At 42.7% G+C, this 23,626-nt stretch overlaps 1 protein-coding gene across 5 annotated transcripts in view; it reads right to left on the reverse strand.

The window, feature by feature from the left end:
* Positions 1-23,626, reverse strand: part of LOC122395770 — a 124,736-nt gene that overhangs the window by 10,349 nt on the left and 90,761 nt on the right. For all 5 annotated transcript variants that reach the window (XM_043393619.1, XM_043393617.1, XM_043393616.1 and 2 more), the window contains exons 17-19: positions 15,227-15,408; positions 7,457-7,620; positions 4,558-4,759 (exon numbers count right to left, since the gene is read on the reverse strand). In XM_043393619.1, the coding sequence (XP_043249554.1) occupies positions 4,558-4,759; positions 7,457-7,620; positions 15,227-15,408 (548 nt within the window). The remainder of the gene's footprint in view (positions 1-4,557; positions 4,760-7,456; positions 7,621-15,226; positions 15,409-23,626) is intronic.

Below are 23,626 nucleotides of genomic sequence, written 5' to 3' on the forward strand. Positions count from 1 at the left end.
ACTCTGTAATGATCTCGACGAGCAAAGGGGGTAGCATCGATTCGCGAAAAATAGATGCGCGATCTGTATGTCAGCGGTGTGACAGTCTATCCGACTACGAATTATTTCTATCCTATCTTATACTTAGACAAGTCTAATTCGATCGCGACGTATAATTAGGACTTGGCGACGGGAATGAAACTAATGCAATAGCCTAAAGGGCAAGCAGACGGAGAACGCGCGAACTGTAGTACGATAACAGGTCGAGAATGAAATTATAATTAATTTTTTTATAACAGAAGACCTTGATTGAACTTTTCGTCACTCTCCACATATATTTTCTATCATTTCAAGACATAAATAGTACAACTATCTCTCTCTCAGAAAAATAATGACACTTACTGTTCACTTCAGGCAAATCGGTCGAAATTAATCAGAGCTCGATGGTACCGGAAACCACGCAAAACACTGGCGATTCGAGATTTCTGGAGCGATTCCTGCCCCGTAGAAACAGAGGTGTCGCGGGCGAGCGATAACGAGCGAATGGTCCCGGACAACGTACGAGCAAACACGACGGCGGACACGTCCGACTTTTTACGCGACTACCGGAAGCGCTAATCAACGGGGGCGACCGCAAGGCCGTGTCCCTTAAGCTTCTGGTCCACGTAGAAAGTTCGGCTCGTCGACAACGGTGTATCCCGGAGGCCAGGACTGGGATCGCTCCACGGACGGTGATATTAAATTTGTATTTTTACGCTGATTCCACGGGCCATTCCCGTACGTGAGCCGAAAGGGAATCGTTCGGGCGATTAACGATCCGTGCTCCCCAGGGAGTTGCTGGCCTCCGTGGTAGCCAACCCCTCCCCCCGCCCCCCGCGACGGGCGACTTTGACCCGTACGCGATCCTAAAACTCGTCTCACGCCCTCCTCGGTGCCTCCACAGCCCGGGCTGCTAATATTTTATTTAACGCCTATCAAAATTTATGGATTTCTCGCGGGCCACGATCGCGGCTCGGAATTTAATGTTCGCCGGCGAAGAGGTTACTCTCGATCGCGTTCGCGGAACAATGCTGTCGATTAAATATGCAGACTGGACGTCGTTTGCCGCGAAACGAATGGCCGTTTCGTGCCGGTATTGCTCGTTCGTTTAAAACGACCTGCGAGGACGCGTCGAACCTTTCTACATTTCCACCTAGTTATTAAAAATAAATGGGTCTAAATGCTCGTGAAATCGGATATTCGATCAGCAATTTTATCCAACGATTCCGGAACTATGTGTCGGCGTATGGGGTTCTTAACATGAACACGTGTGATTTGTAATTTGAACATTTTTATTCCTCCATTTGGAGCCAGTGAAACGTGAAAGACTATGCTTTGGCCATTCGAAGATCACAGTTTATTGACTCTAGAAAATATGGTATTTACCACGTTAAGTTATTTAACAATTTAATGACGACCCACCGACCGACTCAAGGAATCTCCGGAACAACTAAAAAATATAATAATCCGAAAGTTAGGAGCCTTTAACCCCCCCCTTTCGTACGTCTAACCAAACACGAAATGTCGACGGTGACTATTACCGTTCCATATCTCCGCGAGCCACCCTCTCCCCCGGCTGGTTTTATCGCTCCCAATCGGAATTCCTCCTCCCATTATCTATTTCTCTCGGTTTCGAGTCACGAAGGAGAGCACGGAGAAAAAGGGAAGGCGGAAAGGTCGTAATGTCGAGCACTTTGTCGAAACGAAGAGGAGCCAGTTCCTTCGTTCGTTGCTCGGTTAAAGGGTCGCGGCGGTATCGCGGGAGAGGAGAAAGAAAGATGTAATGCCCGAGTGCATGAAATTATCCCCCCGAGTGTTGTAGATCGACGAAACCGAGAGCACCGCGGGATTGTTCCGTCTTGACGGGACTTTGAATACGGTTCGAGCCGAGTCGCGAAAGAAACGCGCGAGGAAACGCCCGGGCTGGGCCGTGGAAACGGACGGAGGGGTTGGTTCGCTGCTCCAGGCCGCCGCTCTTACCTTTTGTTAGGGTAAAAATATCGCGTCGCGAGCCATACGTCTTCCCGACAGGCGAAATAAGCGCGGCTACAATTGGAAGTTGCGACGACGACGACTGTTTGCCCCGCGACAACGTTCTCCTCTTACTCTCGCGAACGGTTACCAAGCTGCGTCGCGATCATCCGCTCGTTACACGCCAACTTAATCTTACGCGACTACCGAATTAATCCCTCGAGCGAACCGGGGCATTTTTCCCAGTCGTTCTCGCCGTTACTACCCCCCTTTCGACGACGATTATCCCACGCATGGACATTTTTAATTTAGTGAAAATTGGGTTCGGCTGAGTTGTGTTTCATTTTTATCTGGAGATACTAGTCGTTGATTTTAAAACGATACTTCCGTCGATAATCTGCAATGTATTCTCGTTCTAATAAAACGAAATGAAATCGATTCAAAGTCTAAAATTGACACTTTCGGTGAGTTTGAAATAAAAAAACAGAACGTTGGCGCGTAATCGGTGGGTTATTCTAATCGCGTGGGAGGAAAAACGAGGAACGTCGACGTGGAAATATCGCGTCACGGGCGGGACACGTTTCCCTGACAAGCGGAACACGGGGCCAGGCCAATCGGAAGTCCCGATAACAAACCTGCCACCTGCTTCACCTCGAGCTACTTTTCTCCTTAAGTCCATAAAGAGGCGAGCCGACGCAAAGCGACCTTGCCAGGAGATTTACTTTATATGCAAATGCAAGACGGATATGCTGGAAATAGGGGGATGCGATGGCGTTTAACCGAAACACGATATCGACAAGTGTCATCTGTCAAACGTACCCTCTAATCTGACCCCTTCTTTCCCCTTCTGGCAGCTCCTTCCGGCGAGCTGTAGCGACACATTACTCGCGTACGACTTTATACATTTTACTTGCCATTATAATCGACCAAAGACTCTAAACAATTCAACCCTTTGCACTCGACCGACCCCTTTCAGGAAACATCGTGAATCTTGCAAACTCTATTCACAGAGACTCCTTCGTAACATCTGTTAAATATGAATTTTTAATTTAGTCTATCTTAGTCTAATTTAACAGACTTTATAAAGTAACGATATAATACAGTGACTCACGAGTTACTATTAGAAATTATTATGCAAAAGAAACATGGATGTCTTTTTTTTTAAATTACACCTCTAGAAAATCAATTTCCTATTCATATATTTTGTTTTCTAGTAAAAGATAACTCTTTCCCTATATTTTATCATTTTTTCACATAAAATTCTGACAAAATAACGATCGAAGTCGCCTTTGGGGCCCAAGAATTGGCAAACTAACACGCATTTAATTAACGACTGATAAATAAGGGTGCAATATTGTATGTACGTTTGCCAAAATGTGAAATCGTTATGCGAGTCAGAAAACGTTCTTCGTTCGATCCCTCTGGGAGGAATCCCTTCCCGTCAAGATGGTTCTTCGAACAAAACCGGAGCTCAGAAAAAAAAGTTTCTTTCTCAAAGCAGAAGACGAACCAATAAACATGATTCGCCTTATAATCTCGCCTTCCTTAGAACAGCTATATCCCCGGGAGTCCTTCCACTCGCCCAATCTAAGCGGGGAAATGGTTTTATGCACACAAGCGATACCCTCGGGAACCGTTATCCCATCCAAGGACGTTGAATAATTGCTGCCAGCTATCTAACCGATTGAAAATCAAGGATGCCGTGGGAATATCGGTTAAACAATTTAGCTGGTCGAAAGTGACACGATTAGTGTTGCAATCTTCGTTATACGATCAGTGTTAAAACGTTCTATCGGAGAAAATATGTACATTTAATGCAACAGGAAAATAACAACTGAAATTGTGAATATACAGGGCAGGCACGAATCAGTCCCCCAAAAAATGTTTTCTATCGAAGTTGATCGGTATTTAACCGACAAGAAATTGCAGCAAACAAACCGACTTTAAAAAATTAAGATCACTGTAAGAAGTAGATAATATCAATGTTTACGAAATTATCCGGTTATCGGTTGTTTAACGACTTCGTTGAAATATTTGATCGAATCTGGCACGGGGAAACGCAGAAACGATCGTTCCTTTGGCACATCTAACTACCAAATGGCTTTCGTGCGCGAGGAAGGTCCGAAGCAATCTCGTTCGTGGCTCGTGAAACGAGAGAGGAGAGGAGCGAGAGTTCCATGGACGGAGTAATAGGTATTATAGCAGCGAAATAAAGGAGAAAAGGCGCGATCGAAGCATGAAAGGGATGAAAAGGACCGACCGTGGAGTCGAGGATACCCATTATCCGCGCTGGGACGTGGATCTCGATGCAAAACACTTTGCAGACACGCGTTTAGCGACCCTTGATTCTCTCTAGCCGTTTCTATGCACCTAATCGCGCCATATAACAGTTGACAATTCACAGTGAACTGTACATCAGTTTATTACCGAATTACTATCAAGCGTGCATCGTTGATATACTCAAATATTTACGTGCAGGATAATAAAACGAATTGTAACGAAATTGTTGGATCGTGTTTTGCTGTCAGAAATGTCCACGTTTATTTTGTAGGAGGAAAATGGTCTTACCTGACAACTGATGTCTTGTTTCTCGGACAGTAGCCTGGCGACGTGACGAACGGACGAAGCTACTTCCGACGTAGCTCCTGCTTGAAGGGCTACGTCCAAAACTGCGAGAGTGTCCTTGTCCCTTCGTAAGGCACACTGTAGCTCCGTCAAACGAATACTGAACTGCTGGACGGCTTGCAGGGCGCACAATTGTTGGCTGCCCCTGAAAAATAAACGTCTATGGATCAGTATCATGTCCTACGAAACTTAGAAAAATGTTCAATTCTCTGGGCAAATATCTTATTTCCATTTTTCTATATAATTTAGAGTCAGAGAAATACTTGTCAGGTTATTTTATACGATATTAATTTTTAAGATTTTCAGAATTTCTGTGACTAATGGATATTCAGCAATTTATGACATTTATCGTTAAGGTGGAAGGCTTAGAAATTTCATTTTTTCTCGAATCCTAATATGGCGAACCACTGGAAATGAAACGCACGAAAGTTTGGCGATTCGATCGATCCAGGACGCTCGATAAACATCCGTTCTTCCCGATTCCGGGAATCAATGGACCAAATTGAATGGAAAAATCGCAGCAGGGTCAACGTAATAAAAAGTGGAAACGAAGGCAAAGCCTGTAGGCAAACAGCCAGGCGTCGAATTATTAGTGGATCTCCCCGATGGCGCTATCGGCAAATAAAAACAGTTTATCCGGGCTCGTTTCAAACGTCCCCGAGGCTCGCACGCGGACTGATCATTGGCGTCCCACCGAAAAATCACTTCCATTCTATGACAAGAAAATAAGCTAACCAAATAACACCAAATCATTGTACAAATAATCTGTTTCGATAGACTTTCCGATCGAATATCTTTTTGAACAGAAATGAGAGTCCAGAATATCCAATCAAAGATGGATATCCGCGATACGTTCCTACGCGAGATGAAGTGTCGGGTGTCATCGGACGATTTGTACGTTATACGGAACAATCGCGTGCGCTCGTGCAAAGAATAGAAATATCTGGGTAACGCTGGAGAAGTTGGCCCGACCTTTGCACAACCCCACTGGGTCAATGGTAAACCCCTTTTGCATGGGTCAAACCCCTATCAGACAAGGGGAATCAAGTGCTCATACGGCAATTAAAATGCGACCGTAACCGCACGCGACGTGCTTTTTGCTCGAAGCACGTATCAATTTCAGGCTCCGCGATTTCCTCGACCCTTGCACAATCTTTTCTATAAATCGTATAAAAGTAAAAAAAAACTACTGTCACTGCAGATCGTTCAACAAGTGTGCCTATCAATCTCTTATTGCATTAGTTATTCGATGGGCTTTTTAAATTTTAAACATTGTAATTATTTGCATTATCAATTCTATGAGAAAACAATTTTGAACAAATTGAGTTAAACTTAGTCTCGGTTGCGGAATAATATAATCCATTTATTTTTCCTACGAGTGATTTGTCGATTGAAAAATGAGGGTATCATCGATGTAAATAAATGAACATTCACCGTAATGGGTGGGCGTAAAATCGTCCAATGGACGTTTCTTTGGCGCGACGGACACTTTCGAAATATCCGAGATTAAACTTGCGATCCCAGCTAAAACTAGTAATCCCGTGACACGGGTCCAAATCCTGAAGATCCGAGCCCTCGCTGCCGGTACCTATGGTGTCCACGGGTTCCCGATGTTTGCTTTGGAGGCTTCATTGCCTCTCATAATATTTGCCGAACGTCACACGCCGGCCAGCCAACGGTCAGTCAATGATCCTAAACCAGCTATTCCACGCGGCCCGAAACTCGATAACCCTCCACGAGAAAAGGAAACTCTCTCGACGTGGAGGACGAAGAATTGCCAACGTCATTAATCCCTAATCGCACACGCTTCGCTCGTTGGTCATTCCGAAACCGTTACGTTTCTATTAGGTCACCGAGGGAAACGAGATATATCGATTCGGGGAACGCCAGATATTTCTAACGCGTTCACTTAACCGCCAGGACAAAATTAAAACTTCCTTGAACATATAGTATCAAAGTAAATTGCAAAATAAACATGGAAGATAGCATAAATAATAATGAATTATATGTTCGTCGGATAGGGGATGAAAAGCCCTTTAAAATGAGCGTTTGTACGACTAGATAGCGTAATTAGTTCCGGAGATATAGCGTTTTGAATTTCGCGTCGATGCGGTGGCTAGTTTCGGAGATAGGGTTTGTTTACGTTTTGTTGTGCGCGCGCGAATTCATTGATCTCGCTCGCGTGACAATAGTAAACAGTGCGTAGTAAATTCTTGGAAATACTACGCGAAACTAGGTCACGCGAGTCACGACTTACGTGCGACAAAGAGGTCCAGCGCGACGCGTCAGACGGAGACAGAGATAGTCAAATTAAGAAAAATACCCCTTTACATAAATTACGATATCTCGAAAACGGAAAGTCCGATCGACAAAAACCAAAAGCCATTTTAAAGGGGAAGGTTCACCGCTTCTAACGACCGGTCATTTATTAATAAAACACTAGTAGTTTAGGAACTGCAAGCGTCTAAATTTTTTCATATTTTTAATACGCGTTAATAGGCTTTCGTCAGGCGTAGCGGAATTTTAAAAATTACGATTGTCTTTACACGATGATATCTCGAAAACGGAAAGTCGGATCGACAAAAACAAAAACCCATATTAAAGGGGAAGCCTTGCCGCTTCTAACAGTGGATCAATTTTGGATGAAACTCTAGTATCTTCGGAACTGCACGCGTCTAAAGTTTTTAATATATTTAATAGACTTTTTATTGAGAAACTACAATCGGTATATAAATTATTCGAATAATTTCATTACTAGCAATTCTATTAAATGTTTCTGACTCTGCTGGTACTGCCACTGATGTTAATTAACCTAATTAACATCGAATAAATGAATACTCACTTTTGGAAAGTCTCGTCCCAGACGCGGTACAAGTCCGTGACGCCGTCTTTCAGTTCCGTGAAGTTCAACGACGCGGAGTTACCGAGATCGGTGATCAGTCTGTGCGTGGAGACGTTCAGTGCCAGCATCGCCGCCTTGCGATCCCTCAACGCAGCCAGTTCGGCCTAGAACATTAAATATACATCTTTAGTGGTTGCCGTCTTCGGCTAACTCAAACAAATTGCTTCGTTCGTGCCGCAACGCCGGTGGAACCCGGTTTGGGGTGCGCCCAGTGATGTATAAACTGGTCACAGTGGTAGACCAAAGAAACCGAACTATGCGTCTTGCAACCGGGAATAAAAACATTTTATCTTTCGAACGATCCATCCGCTTTACGAACGTACGCAATAAAACGATAATTACATGACCGTTCGTGCCAGGGAGAAATTGATTACGTTCGTCAGCGTTTGAAGGACTGAAGAGACGTTTCTCTTTCTTATCGAGATTTTTGCTGAGCAAGTTTCCCAATTTCTTTGCACGATTCATCGTTCGTGGATCAATTTAAAAAAAAAGAAATTGCTTATTTTAATTTTCAGCTTTGTTTCAATCGACCATTTCGAAACTCGATCCGTGCCCCAAACTGACGTATGGCAAAAAGATTGAAGATACTTTTATGAAAATTTTAGGGGCTAAATGTCCCCATCAGTTTGAACGAAAAGAAAGAGCTAACGACTGTTGTCAAATCGAGAGTTCCTCCAGCATCCACGTTCGGGGCAAACTCGAGTTCCGGTCGTGCGACCTACCGCGACATCGAGCATGTAAAGCGAGACAATCCGCAACCGAAACAAGCGTGCGTTTATCAGAAAAAGCATAACCGAACTATAAGGGTTGTAAGAGCGCGAGTCAGACGATGGAGTAACCACGTCACGTTGTCACGTCCCCGTCGTCCTACTACAGGAGGCAGCCGACGAGGGCCGCATAAATAAACCCGGGTTTACGACGACGACGCAGGGCGTAAGAGAACGAAAACGAGAGCCCCCCTTTTGCTACCGTTCGTCTCTTTCTATTCCCCGTGGTTCGTACGCCCCCGCGTCGTTTCTCTCGCTCGTCGCGTGACGAGAAGAAGAGTTCGGAGCCGGAGCTCGTAAAGCTCGTCCTTGCGGTCATCGCGTCTCCCGACGTCGTCCGTGTGCTTCCACGAGTAATTCCTACCGACGAAACGACGGAATTTACTACTGTTTCCTTCTTGCATTTATATTGTACACGGATCTCCTTCGAGTTCACCGTCGACCATCGCGCGAATTGAAAGTTTCGGAAATCGAACATCGACTCGGTTTTCCAATATTCGTCTCGGTGTTACGACGGATAGACATGTACCTCGAGAAGAGTTACTGGTTAAATAGTCGAGCGAGATGTAAGTCGGACGGAGTCGTGACCGAGCGCGTCCGACTATGTTCGGTTTGTACTACTTATCTTTCGATGCTGGTTTGAACAGTGAATTCTGTATCTAATTAAAGGAGAAACGGAATTTTGATGCAACTATATGCAATCATAAGTATTTCAAGGCAATTTTCAGAAAATACAGCCCTCACAAAACCTAGAATATCCAAGGTGCGAAAAGAGGCTAGCCTAACGACTGAAGCTCCGATCCCGGTGTACCAGAGTGGGTTCTCGCCCGGGCAGCCTCCGTTCGCGCGTCACTCGCGAACCCCCGAATCGATATTCTTCACGGTAGCCAATAATTTATGGAAATCCGAGCACGAGTAAACGACGGATACAGGCGTGATTCCGTGGCACGGTATCAAAGAGGTCAGACGCGTGAAAAGCGTCGACGGGGGAACGCACGCGGCCACGATGCGTGTACAGGCGAACAGAGAAAAGAGCCCTCCTCGCGCGGAGAAAGAACGACGCCGGTTTGCGCCGTTGTCCGACAGCGGTCGCAACGAAAAGTGGTTGGCATTGATATTCCAGGCACATTGCGAAGGCAGAAGCAGCCGCTCCGTGCCCGTTCCCCTCTTCCAACCACCCACCACATCGCCTCCTTCCCTTTGGGACCCCCCCAATGCCTCCTCCGCTCTAGAGCAAACCCTCTTTCTCTCTCTCGTTCTCTCCCTTCGACATCAGGCTGTCCCTCTTTCCCTGTTCCGCCCCCTCGCGACGGCAGACACGCACATTCCGATCTAATTCAATTTCCAATCAACAGCCAATCAATTGATTCGAATTCGGTATACAGAGCGAACCGTTCGGCCGCTGCATGACTACGAGGGTACCAGAATTCGACATGGCCGACGCTGGATGCCTCCACTAGCCCAAAATGCACCCAAAAGATCCACTTCTCTGTAGAGAAGTTTCTACAGATTTTATTCGAAATAAATTCCATCGAGTTTCGCGTATGCGGAGGACATAAAAAAATGAATTACGATGATAAATCTAAATGGGAGTTCTATATAATTGACCTCCCTCGATAACGTTCGCGTCGCAGCCCTCCTGTATCGAATCGTTTTTCGTGACGAGTAAAAAAAGTTATGCAAAAATGTCTCTGAAATCTTGGATCCTCGTCTCGCGCGATGCCTCTTTCGAACTGGGGGGAGGGGGAGGAATTAGTTTTTTGCTCGCGGTGATTCCGAAGTTGCGTGCGCGCGGATCCCGCCGCTAGTATTTTAATTGCTCGACCGTATCGCGAGCGCGGGCTTTTTAAAGGCCGCCGCGGGAGGCAAGAAAAACGGCGTAATGTCCGAACGATCGCACCGAATAAAGGCACGCGCGGCCACTCGAAATAGCTGGCCACCGGTGTACCGGATCGGCTAACGAGCTTCCGAGTCCGAAAGCCTTTCGCGATTAACCTCGCCGCGTGTTACAAGGTCCCTGCGCTTCGTCACGACAACCGGACGTCGTCGAATCTGTATACGTGGATCGTTTACGATCTTAACACATCGACGACCGATCGCGGAGATCCCTACCTTTTGTGCCAATGCCGCGCTCAACACAAACGTCTTTGCGTCGACTCGACACACACACTCCAAGTCGGTTTATTTCTTATTTACTCGGTAAACCAATATTTAATAATTTTGATAACCCAGAAATTCTGATATACTCTCGCAATAGACCTACCCAATATTTAATAATTTAATTTTCTTTCGAAGGAGATGATCCAGAATATTATCCTAGTATCAAATTTTTAAATTTAACTCTCCATAATAGCAGTGGTAACGTGATTCTACGTCCACGCAGAAAAATAGCACCTTTGGACGCCCAGAGGCCTAGAATGCGATCCTAGAAGATCGACGCGTAAAAAATTCGAAAATCGCGTCGAATGCCAATGTCGCTGCAAGCTCCTAGACGAAAATAGTTTTCTCACGGTTCTGGACTGGTCAGGCTCGATCCCGTAGTCGAATCACGCGGCGTTTAAGTGCGAACGATCGCTAATGAGCGGAATATCAAAACGCGAGTCACCAGGCGCGTTTCGTCTGGAATTACGCAATAACGTAATCGGCGGCGGGCGACGCGACGCGCCCCGTCGAGTCGCGACATGCGCCAGCCGTCGCACGGCAGTCCGCAACGGTGTGCAACTGGGCTCGATTGAAGCCTGTTTACGAATGCATAATACACGCGGGGCATTCCATTCTGATTCGCGCGCCGCGCTCTGCACTCGCTCATTCCGTCGCGCTTTTCGTACCGCGTCGTGCATCCCAAATACCGCGACGTCGACGCCTCCAAACACGCCGGACACGGATCGTTCGACGAAATTTTGCTCCCGCAATTTTCCCTCTGATTCACCCTAATCTTGACAAACATCGTTTCTTTTACGATCGAGAGCAAATGGCGATGACAGAGTATCCCTACGATTCTTTTTTAAATTTATTATAGTCCATCTTTGGTCTCTTCATGTGGTCCTCGATCAATTCAGGGGTCTAAAATAATTATAAATATTATTTACAAGGGATGAACCAGTGCCAATAAGCGACCTCGACCACTTTATTTGCCTCATCTTACTCGTTTAAGGAACATTGCTACAATATAGGGGGAAAGCTCGTAAAGTTCTTGGTCTTATCATCCACGACTCGCTTAATTCCAGAAACACATCCACTATCAAACAATTATTATGCAACGGCCTAGTTTGCAACCTAGATTACTCTTCAATTATCCGGTGTCCTCGCTTTGCTAGCATCTTCACTACAATTCAACGTGTCGAGCATAAATTCCATAGCCTTATCTCGTACAAACTGGGTGCTCTAACCGGTCTGTAATAGTTACGACTACAATCCTTTACTCCAGCAGTTATTACACGCTAAATTATTTATAAGTGAATATGCACGAGACAAAATTTATCTTGCACAGGAGGCATTTTAAAATTTTTATATTCTGTAAACAAAATCCCCGCGTACCAAAGAACCAAATTTCAATTTCCTGAATTACCATTTTAATCCCGCGCCAGACACCTGCGTTTTGCCAAAAAAAAAAAACACTCTTAATCCTTCCATTCGCGTGCTTGATTCGTAAAACGAGTCCATAACACCCTCTCTCCGGTGTTCGACGCAACAACCGAAACTTAATAATCCCCTACACGCGTGCTACATCAACGAAACATCAACCCTTGCTTTTTAAATCTCCCTCGAGTCTTCAACATCGTCTCAACTTAAGGTCAATTTACCTCGAACGTTACCAACCCAACATTCGATGTAAACACGTTTTAATCGAAAGCAGAAAAATTCAGTATTAATGAACACTAGCAGGACTTGCATTCAAGAAAAAAATTTATTTTTCATCCAACCATAAGACCTACAGGAAAATTACTCGTACCACCTAACATCCCCTGTATCTAACTTTTGTAAAGATATTTTTGTTAATAATTTCAATGCCTTGCATTTTAAAATAAATTGATGAAAAATTGATCAATTTTCCATTTCTCAAATTCGATTTTAACCGCCTACGCCAATGTGTTAATCGCGAAACCTCGGCGTAACTTTGACGAGACATCAATCCTAGCTCCCTAACCCTACCAGCCAGACGCCTCGACCGCTGACGAACTTTCTCAAGTCTCCATCCTGACCCCTGGAAAGTTCACCCTTGGTTCCGGAACTATCCAATGGCGGTCCCTTAACCGAGTCTTCGTTTCGAGCGCATTCTGACGCGTACGAGCCCCAAAAATCCGGCCTCGCGTACGTTTCTCGACCCGGTGAGAGCGTTTCCTCGCGCGAGGTAGCGGTCCGAGGCACGCGAAAACATGTAAAACAAGAAAGGCGGTGCTCCTCCGGCGCGTATCGGGATGGGTTTCGGTGGCTAGACGGGCTCGCGCGCGCCTCCTGCATAATGCAGCACAGCGACGAGTTCACCCGGCAAATGTTGGACGCTAATACATCTTGATGATAGATAGGGAGCATGTGTTTGGTCTTCGCAATGAGGCCGAGAGGGATGTCGGGGATACTGCAAAGGACGAGGCAGGGGAGAAGAAAAGCACGGAGAAAGATGGGAGAGCGATAGGGAGCGATCGAGAAGGAGGAAAAGAAGAGCGCGGTGGAAAAAGACGACCAACGGATGCCGGAAGAGGGTGGGTGGGGGGATGTACCGACGGGAGAAGACGGTCCAAAGGCGAAAATGAGAAGGAGAGCGTCCGTGGACGAAGAGAATCGGAGAAAATGACTGATAGACGAAGAGGCGAGTAGGAAGCGGCCGGGGAGGGAAGGAGAACGCGGAGGAAGAGAAACAGGAAGGAGACCGAGGGTGTTCCAGAGGTTTCCAGGGAGAGGGTTGAGAGAGGGTCGGCAGGGGATGACTCTCGGGGGGTGGAAACTCGGAGGGGTTGGCTAGGTTGGCTAGGTTCGCCGGCGTTCGGTCGCGAGTTGCGATGCCAGGCACGTCGCCGTCAGACGAGCGTACGTGCGACACGACTACGCTTTTACGCCACTCTCTGCCTCTATCCTTGCCTCCTCACTGCCCTCTCGCTCTCTTTATACTCCTCTTCCTCCGCGTCTTTCGCCACCGCCGCCCCCGCCTCCGCCACTTTCTTGGGCTCGATCTTCCCGCGACTTTCCAACTTTTACGTTGCCTCCGCTTGCGACTAGGGGATACTTCTCGACCGACCTGGCTGGGTCGACTATGACCCGCACTATTCCATGTCAGGAACTATCGCTTTCGAATGCATGCACAAGTGGAAAACTTCACGCACGATGTCTCGTAAATAAAGAACTGTCTAACACGGAAGACACAATTTTTGATTATTTCCACAAATGTAGGAACCCTGTGCAAACTCGAATTTCTCTATCAATACCACGTTCTGGTAGGTCAAGTACTGTGAACCATGATCAAACAAAGACTCTGAAATGTTTAAAATATCTAAATCGAGCGTTGTAAATCGTTTGTATAAATTAGACTATATGTCCTGCCCCATAAGACTATAACAGTCGAATTTTTATATACACGATAGTTTCACTATTTGTTGAAACAGAATTATTCTTCAGTTTTCTATGAATTTATTCCACCAGAATGAAAATTAAAAGCAATAGTTGAACGATTTAATTGTTTATTTGCATCGCTCATGGTCCCAAGCAATAGCACAACATCGTCGCCATCTACAGTGAAGGGGATCAGGAAAGCGATGCGCGGCGGCGATCGATGTAGTTACACTTCGTATCGTCGAGGGATTCACTGTCTACAGTATCGACTGAGAACACGTTACCGACGCGATCGAGACTGCAACAGCACAGACGAGATAAAAGAGTAGATCTTACATACAATATATTTTTTCTATCCATTTTTCTGGGGCTCTTTGGGTATATCTATTCACCAAAAACGATTGTAATTGACACCTGCACCCAAAAATAATTTTTCCAGAATGATTTGAAATTTTTTAATCTCACTGAAAAATTTCATACCTATTCGAATTTTTTTCTCGAATGTGGGTAAGATTTCGTGGGTATGCCTATTCACCAAAAATGTTTGTAATTGACCCCTGCAACCAAAAATAATTTTTTTAGAACGATTTGAAATTTTCTTTTTTCGCCGAAAAATTTAGGCACCTACCCTCTGTCGATTTTCCTTAAATTTCGTTTTTGATTTCTAATATTTTTGTTTGACGCCCTACAGAAAAGTTGTCTAATACTTTTTTGTAGGTACCCATGGGCTCTACTTCAGAAAAAAGTTTCATTGAAAAATATTCACTATTGTAGGAGTTATGGATGTTTGAAGATTGGCCCACTTTTATGGGGTTTTTTCTTATTTTGCGGCATCAAGGAACATCTTTTCGAATATTTTTGCAACTTCTACATATTCTCCATTAAAATACGCGTAGTTTGCATTTTTAAACATTAAAATCGTCCAATCCGTTCAGGAGTTATGACATTTTAAAGATTCGCATGAAATTTCAGGGGAAGAAATCAATGGTATGGTCAGACATTGTATTTTCGGAAAACAATTTTTTTCTCGAAAGTGCGTAGGATTTCGGGGGTATGCCTATTCACCAAAAATGATTGTAATTGACTCCCACAATTGAAAATATTTTTTTTGGAACGATTTGAAATTTTTTAATTTTGTTGAAAAATTTCACACATACTCGAATTTTTGTCTCGAAAGTGGATAGGATTTCGAGGGTATGTCTATTCAGCAAAAATGATTGCAATTGACCCCTGCACCCAAAAATAATTTTTCCCGAATGATTTGTAATTTTTTAATTTTGTCGAAAAACTTCTAGTATAACTTAAAGTTACAGTTTCTTTTCGGTTATAAAATAATGGGTGTAAGGTCGTAGCACTTTGTGTAGTGTATAAAGCAGCCATAGAAATATGAAATTCATACCGTAATTCGATTAATCCGCTCGTCTAACACGTGTGGCTGCTCCAGAACGATCTCGTACGAAAAGAGTCTGTCGTGGGCCGCTTTAAATTCTGTACGCAGAGCGGTTAATTCGCGATGAAGCGCGTTGGCCATTTGAGTCTCCTCGACTCTAGCCGTCAGTGACTCCCATTTCTCCATCGTACCTGAAACACAGAAACGTTCCACGTCAGTGTTGATCGAACGAAACACGCGTCGGGAGTCCACTAGAAATTTCGAAACTACAAACTACTCTTCCCCATTAATTTCAGAGGAAGAAAACACAAGCGTGCATAGAAAGTTAGACTTTACGTTAAAAGCATACGAAGCGATTCTAATATCAAACTGCAGCTATGTTCTAACAGATAATAACAAAGGTTTTTGAAAGTATACAACATTTTTCTCTTCGTTTTTTCTACTTTCACGAGAGAACTATGAGTCCAACTCGGTTACTAGAGTCACCATTTGTACTGGTTTCGATCATCGCTTTCGAATAAAGAACGCAGAATTCTGAGAAAGTAAAAGAAAATTAGAGCGTTAGGCGTAACGGGACAGTTTAATAAAAATAAATAATTCAACGTGCGTGGATACATCTAATTAAAGAGAAAAGATAGCAAACGTTAATACTTAAACATGATAAGACAAACATTTTTAACCTTATTTATAGTTTCTTTTCAAAAGGGGGTTAAAATCGACGAATCGAAACATTTCACGGGTATTTCAATAATTTTCCGATTACGTCTCTCTTTGTGCGATACAGCAGCGTCACAGGCGGAAGCGTTCTTGTGCAATTACACGAGTTTGCTTCAGCTCGCGTACACCGATATCACTATTATTGCACATCGTTTGCGACGCTGGTATTCCAGACAACTTGCACACGACCGTCATTATGTCAGCGAGAATTAGTGGCCGGACATTTAAGGTCAAGCAGCTTATATCTGCACGCATATATGCGCTTCGCATGGCTTCAATGACCTGCTTCTTGTTTCATACTTTCCTTCGGAACTTTCTTCTTCGAAACTATGTTGCCCTTAAAAAACACGCGCGTATAATCCCGCCAGGCGATTTAAAGAGCAGACTGACACCGTTTCCAGCTGTCAGTTACAATTGAAAGGACTCTCGTTTCGTGAAATTTAATTTTATATTCGCGTGCAACGAGCCTCGAAATTCAATTCCATTATTATAATTTTAAACGTCGCGTACAAAACATGACAACAATTCTTACTTGCACGATCTTATATGAAATTGGAATCTTATATAAAGCTGTTGGGATTCAAACGATCCTACTTTAGTTGAAATATTTATTAATTAACGTGACTACTTTTGGTGCAACGCAAAATCAAGACCATTAATATGCGATTTAATAAGCACGTGATATGTGCAATATTCAATCGGTCAGATTAAAATGAAAATTAATACTTAGAGAATTAATATATATTTAATGTATATTTATTATCGTGATTTATAATTAGATCGGATAAATTTAACCAATTTACAAATTAATTCGATAGAATTAAAAATAGAGAGATAATTCGATCAATGGATATACGAGTTCCAACGAATGGAAGTTTATCGATAATTCTACGCTAATTTTCTGCAGAAAGAGTTTTCCAGACCGGGCGTAAAAATGTCACGGTATTTATGCTTTCCCCGGGATACCAGTTATTGCAATTTTTACACTCTCCGCGGCATCCGGTGTGTTTTTCACACCCGACACGAACGGTCTTAATGTTTTTCAATTAAACGAGCATTAATGTCGATAATAGCAACGTTGATGTATTTTCTTACTCACGATGGTAGTTAATATCGCCTGGCAATCAGGCTTATACCGTTGGAAAATTGGAGGAAACAATTTAATTTTCGTTATTTTTAAAGAATAGGCTTCTATTAAAATATGCAACTCGAGAAGATCGATGCATTTAAATTATTTTATAAAATGCGGTCATCCGATTAACGCAGAGTAAATAAATAATTATTGTAGGTTACAAGGTGCGGTTGAAAACTGCTTTAATATATTTCTTTTTAGCCCTCCACGAATAGACCATAATTTGATATTTTTTCTAGATGTTTTTTCGAGGGTTAATTAGTATTATAAATTCTTTATTGAACTCTGTATAAAGGCAGGTAAAAATTGGACAGAACTTTGTCGATTTAAAACGCCTGAGCGTCGATGACCCGTTCGATAAATTATCTAGAAATTTCAGCTTTCGTTCAATTAAACGCGTGTACGTGCAATTCGTAAGACGTCTTCGCGCGAACGGGATAAGTTATTCGGTGAAAGCCGATCGAATTCTCCTTTCTGTCGCTGCATGGTAGCCGTGGCCAACGCGAGTACGGAGTAATTACCGTCCCGTAAACAGAAACAAGAATTCAAAGAAAGTGAACAGATACGGAGAAAGGAGTACCGGGGTCAGGATCGCGATTAATTAACTATACCGCGGACAGTAATTAATAACGACTGATCGCTCAATAACGACCGTAACGGCCAACGATCATTGAATTCGCAACGATTTACGAAACGAGACAACAATAAGCATTTACAGCGATAAGAACGTTCGGTTAGCCGAGCAGATTTACGCGCGTTGCGTTCGACCGTAGATCGAGATTTAACCGGCTAATGGAATTTACCGAAAAACGAGCAGAAAGTGGACGAACATAGGTCGACGGTGTAATAGGCTTTCTAGATAGTGTATGACTTTCATTTTCTAAGCTTCTTTCTGCCTCTTTTTGCTCCGTGTCTTTATTGCACAACGTTTGTTATATTGCTCCGTGTAAGGTAAACATTCGTTTGAGAAACGTAATAAAAGCGTGCGGATAAAAGCAAAGTGCTGATTCTAAATCTAGCAATGACTTCGATCGACGATTTACAACTACTATCTGGATACTTTACCGAGTATTAACGAGAGATTAGTTTAAAAAAGAAAATTTGATATCAGCTAGAGTATTATTAATTTTATTTTAGATTCTATATTTAACTGATTTTTCTCAATTTCCATTGGTGAATTGGAGCTCTGTCTATAGTTTTTTAAGTGAAATATAATTTTCCATAATTCAGACTAAAATTTTTACTGAAATTCATCGAAGAAGGTTAACCATCTCGGGTGCACTAACAGTGCAACGAGACAAGAAATAATAAGAGAAGCTTGGAGGAAATTGCGCTCGGTATAAAGAATGTGGAAGTAACGGTTGAGAAGAGATAAAAAAAGGAAAGGACAAAATGAGAAGCAAGTTGAACGAATCCAAAGTCAAACGTTTAAAGGAAGTAGGATAAGCCGTTTAATATCAAGAAAGAATAAAGCAAGGATGTAATCCTCTACGAAATGGACGACACAAGTCCATGTTACAGTTAATTAAACATTGCGAAGTTACTTTAATCGTTGCAACAAATTGTCAATAGAAATGTATCTAGGATGCTTCTCGTCTTTGAAAGGAGAATCTATTTTAGGAATTCGAATATTATATCGCGATTACTGTCGCGTGAACGGTGCAGGTAACGAAGTCATGGCTCGGAGGAATACTAACACGCTCATCGGCAAAGATCCAACGAGAATCATCTAATCTCGTTCGTTAACATCCAATGACGATAGCAAACAAAAATAACTCGAAGGCCATCTGCGCTTTTCCATCCACGTTCGACATTGAAGTTTCGTCTGCGTTCGCTCTGCCAGATCTCTCGTGTTTACTATGGCGTCTACCATACGTAAAAAATCGTTTATTTGATGTATCGAATGCTGGAGGAAAGGAAGACACTCTGTTGAAGTGACATCCGATCGAAAAACGATCGTTCCGCGAATCGTTCGGCCGTAAAATAGAAGCGTGAAAAGAATTTCTAGGTTGAAGAAAGAAACGGTACATCGACTTTTTCACGGTTTTCTCAGAAAACAAAACTTTCACTTCGCGATGGGTGGGTCGTAAAAACCGCCGCGCGGCGAACTATAGGCGATGAGTGAAATCTTCAGAGGAGGGGGGGACAGAAAAATGGGTCGTGGTCTACCGTTCGACGGAAACAAAGAAACCTTCGAGAGCCTGTCTAAATAAATGGAAACTAAATTTTTAAATCGAGCAAAAATTTACGGCGCTTTTGTTACTTTTTTTCAAGCATAATTTAATCCCTGAATTCTGGTATTTGATAACCGATTTACATGGATGTGTAAAATAGTATTTAAATTTCCCGTTGACCATTGGTCGTCTGAATCATGCGTGCAGGAATGGATTCTAACAGCTACGCGATCATCAACGGATGCTCCAAAGGAGAGGAACACGTTTTACGCGAGCATAAAAGAAACGACGAGTCTCGAAAACCAGCATCGGCGGAAAGCGATAAATTTCACGCTAATCCGCAGGAAATTATGTTACCAACCTGCATATTAACAGAAGTTACGAATTAAACTAGTCTTAATAAGGATGGAGCCTTTTTTCCATTTGTAAGACAGCAGTTACGCGTAAGGTTACACAAGATGTTGTCATATTCAGTTTCACCGGGGGGTCGTAGAAACAAACAACCCAATGGAATATTCATTTTTCGAACAACTTCTCCTATCACTTTTATCGCGACAAGCGTAAGATACTCCGAGCAAATAGAAATATAATTTATTACCGTTAGTTGATAGAATTTACGGAAGAAATTGAAGCTGTTTCGATGGTTACGAGTATCCGAACTTGTTCGATCGATTCTATTGTCGTTCGACGATTCGCCTGGTTAAAAATGTAACTCTCGTAAGCTTCTTGCGAACCGTGGTCGACTGAATTATACGTCTGCCTAACGGATCATTACGACAGCATGGTCATTAACGGACGTTTCAAAGGACAGGAACACGAACACGGTTTACACGTGCACAAAAGAAACGAGACACGGTGGAAAACAGTGTCGACGGAAAGCAATGAATTTCACACTGACCTACAGGAAATGATGGAGAATGTGCAGAATAATTGCCACCGCCGCGGCAAGACGTATCGTGTATTATATGTAATATACGTTCTGCGTTATCACGGTCGAACGATTGCGTTCAGTAGAGCAGAAATTGGTAGCCAGTCCGCTGGCTCTTCCTGCAAGCTATCCTTTTGTCTTCCTCGAGGACTACCGGGCGAACCTAACCGCCGTATCCTCGACAAACCAACGACTCTTGAATACAGAATCCGTAATATAATTTTAAAGCACGAACGACTCCGTTATTTCTATTGGGAACAGAAACTGAAACTGACCGTAGTTTTGTTACTTGAGAGTTTGATTACGAATTCGAGTATAAGCGTATTCGAAATAGCTTGGAAACTAAAACATCGTTCAAGTTGCAACCGACAGTCGATTCTGGGTTATCTTCACCTATTTTTATTCGAGCATCGACGATATATATAACGCAGAGGTCGTGTTTACAGATCATCTTGATCTCAGCTAGAACGCGACGATAAAAATATTTCTATTTAAAGAGGCATCGACCATTTTGAAATTTCGAAAAATATGAGATCGAAAAAAGTGTCGAACCTAATAATAAAATAATAGAGATAATATTTGAGACCTGGAAATTTCTCGAGTTTGATAAAAATGAGATCAGAGTGTCCTGTATGTTTCATTGTTAGAAAATTGAAGGTAAAACGAAGAAAGTCCCGCGACATATAATGCTCGCGAACGGTTCATAGTAATCGGTGCCAGGGGATACCGAGCTGGCCGTTAACGGAAACTGTAACTGAATTTATTGCCCTCTTCTCATCGATAGAATCACGATCGTTCGCACCAATATATTATTACTACTTTCTCCGAGCGTGTCCGTCATTTATCACGTTAGAAAATAAGTAACGAGAAACGAGGTGTATCGCGTATCCGTAGCAGTACAGATACTGCCGTCGTCTTAATGATTAATTAACGCCCACCTGAAAAACATTTCGAAATTCGTGTACGATACAACGAAGCACGTCTCAATCCCTGCCCCGATACCACAAGAAAGTAATTTATTCGTTACCTTGTTATCCGCCAACGTGTCAAATCTATCCTCCGTACTTTCGTTCCGATCTACGACGCGTTAGTGCCATAATTTACATAACTCGCGCGCTCATACACAGAACGTTCCGTTATTCGTTGTACAACGTATCAAGAGGGTGATTCCTCGCGGTAAAATAAAAGTCTCTCTTCCGATGCTTCGTTTTGAATAAAATTCTATCATCGTTATTTTCACTCGAGAGATTAAGATTAATTTTTACAAATCTTTTCAAGCAGTTTCGATTTTATTTTCTACGGAATAATCTTTTTATTCTAATATAGTAAAAGATTGTTATTCACTACTATTTTCTTTCACCCTGAGACAAATTAACCGATTAATTTAGTCGCGTGAGAGGTTACTAACACAATTGAGCGCGCGAATTTGAAAGACCTTGCTGTTTTACGAGCGTTATGAGCGTCGAAACAGGTCAACGTTAACGCGAGAACGAATGCATGGCCATTAATCAATCGCATACCAAAGTTTCTATCGTACAGAATCGCACAGACAACAGTGTAACAGTTTTCTTGGGATTTCTACTGAATTCTGCATTCGCAACGGAGCTCTGTTGCATTTCCATCGGGTGGAAAAAATAGAAATTTAACGGGACATTTATCCTGATATACCGTGACACGAAAGAAACAAAGAACATTAATAACAAGAAGAAACCTCTCGAGCACCTTGTAATATTCGCAAGAAATCGTTAACCTCTTCAGGAATGAGTTATTTCGCTTCGAGTAAACTATGCTTGAAACAATTTTAAAAACTTGCACCGACGTGTGTCCACATTCCTGAAGAGATTAATGCGTCGAGAAAATGTTTACGATTTTATTGCTTCTGTTCTTCCAATAGAGTGTATTGGCAGGTGCGTTACTATTAATAAATCTTGGCACGTTGATGAGTTTGAACTAGAAAGAAATTACTCGACCCACTTTACTTTTCATCAATTCCGTACCCGTTAGCGGTTCTTTACTTTCATATTTTTCGGTTACAAGCAAGAAGTTTATAGTTTTGAGAACGTACAGCACGATAAAAACTCAAAACTGACAGATTTTCGTAATAAAATCCGAATACGCCGGAATGATACGCGCAACAAAATTAACCTCGAATTTATGCTCCACTGGCACACAATTCTGGCAGAGATAAACAGAAAATAAAGCGTACGGTGCCTCGAGAAATTGATATTCGTATCAACTGCATTAATTTCTCGGTTAATAATTTGCATGAAATCAACGAAATCGTAATATATGGACCGTCTATTAACGAGCATAAATAACTATTTGAATCGCGATCGTACGTTTCGTTCGAAACGATAATATTCTTATCTGAATCTATAAATATTTATGCGCGTTATCGAGTTTTCTTTATTGTGCAACTCCAGCGAAAGGAGACGGAATAAACGCAAAATGCTCCTGGTACAGTGAACTATATAACTATGTGTATCTCGTTCGATTTTACTCGTTGGAGAAATATACGAGTTACTGGGAATATTTGCAACTATTATCGCTTCATTAATACTCGTAAGGTATTCGAATACTCCGTTTGATCATAGCTACGAACACTTTTGTTTTTAAAGATTCCAGACAGGTTTCGATACTTGACTGGTAAATACGGACGTGGATCATCGATACATGTTATTCGAAGTGATCGCGTCATGCAATTCTCATTCCGCGTGGTTTTAGTTTCGCCAACGCTCCACCTGCTTTTGTCGCGTTCCTTGAAATAGCTAACAGTCTCTTGAAACGTGCAAAAAGTCACGAAAATACTTCTTCTACCTTGATTTTGTCGAATTAAAGAAATGATTATACAAATTTGAACGTCAGGAATACTTCAAGATTGATATTTTTACGAACGATTAAAACACCTGTGAAATCGACAGTTAAAACAGGTATTTATCGAACTCTGTTTGTTTTAGTATTAAATAACGAGGAAAACTTTTTGTTCGAAAGGGAGTGGTCGCATTTGGAGCGATCCTGTTACGGATGAAATGATCATTGATTTGACAGGTAACGGAACACAGTCGCAGAAGAATACCGGGTTATATCTTCCGGGATGATGTCAGACTCTGAGCAAACATTGCCGCTACGAAACGCAAAATAGCGTGCCGTGCCAGTAAAAACAAAACTGCGCTCGGTGAGATTCAACGATAAAAATCTGGACGAACAATTCGCCGGCGAAACTTTATAGAAATCGGTACGCGGTGATTTACATTAATTACGAAAATATTGTAAACTATACGTTGCCTCGTTTATCAATAGCCGTGATACATTCGCGTTAATAATTTTTCGTATGAAAGTTGGTCGATTAAAACGACTTCTGCCGCGCTGTAATAGGCAAGCTCGACGATTTATACGCGTTGCATAATTCAACGCGATTCTAAAAGCATAACAATTACATAATATCGCGACCCACTGAT

Source organism: Colletes gigas, unplaced genomic scaffold (genome assembly GCF_013123115.1).
Source record: "Colletes gigas isolate AHSC1104 unplaced genomic scaffold, ASM1312311v1 Colletes_gigas_Sc00006, whole genome shotgun sequence".
Taxonomy (NCBI): domain Eukaryota; kingdom Metazoa; phylum Arthropoda; class Insecta; order Hymenoptera; family Colletidae; genus Colletes; species Colletes gigas.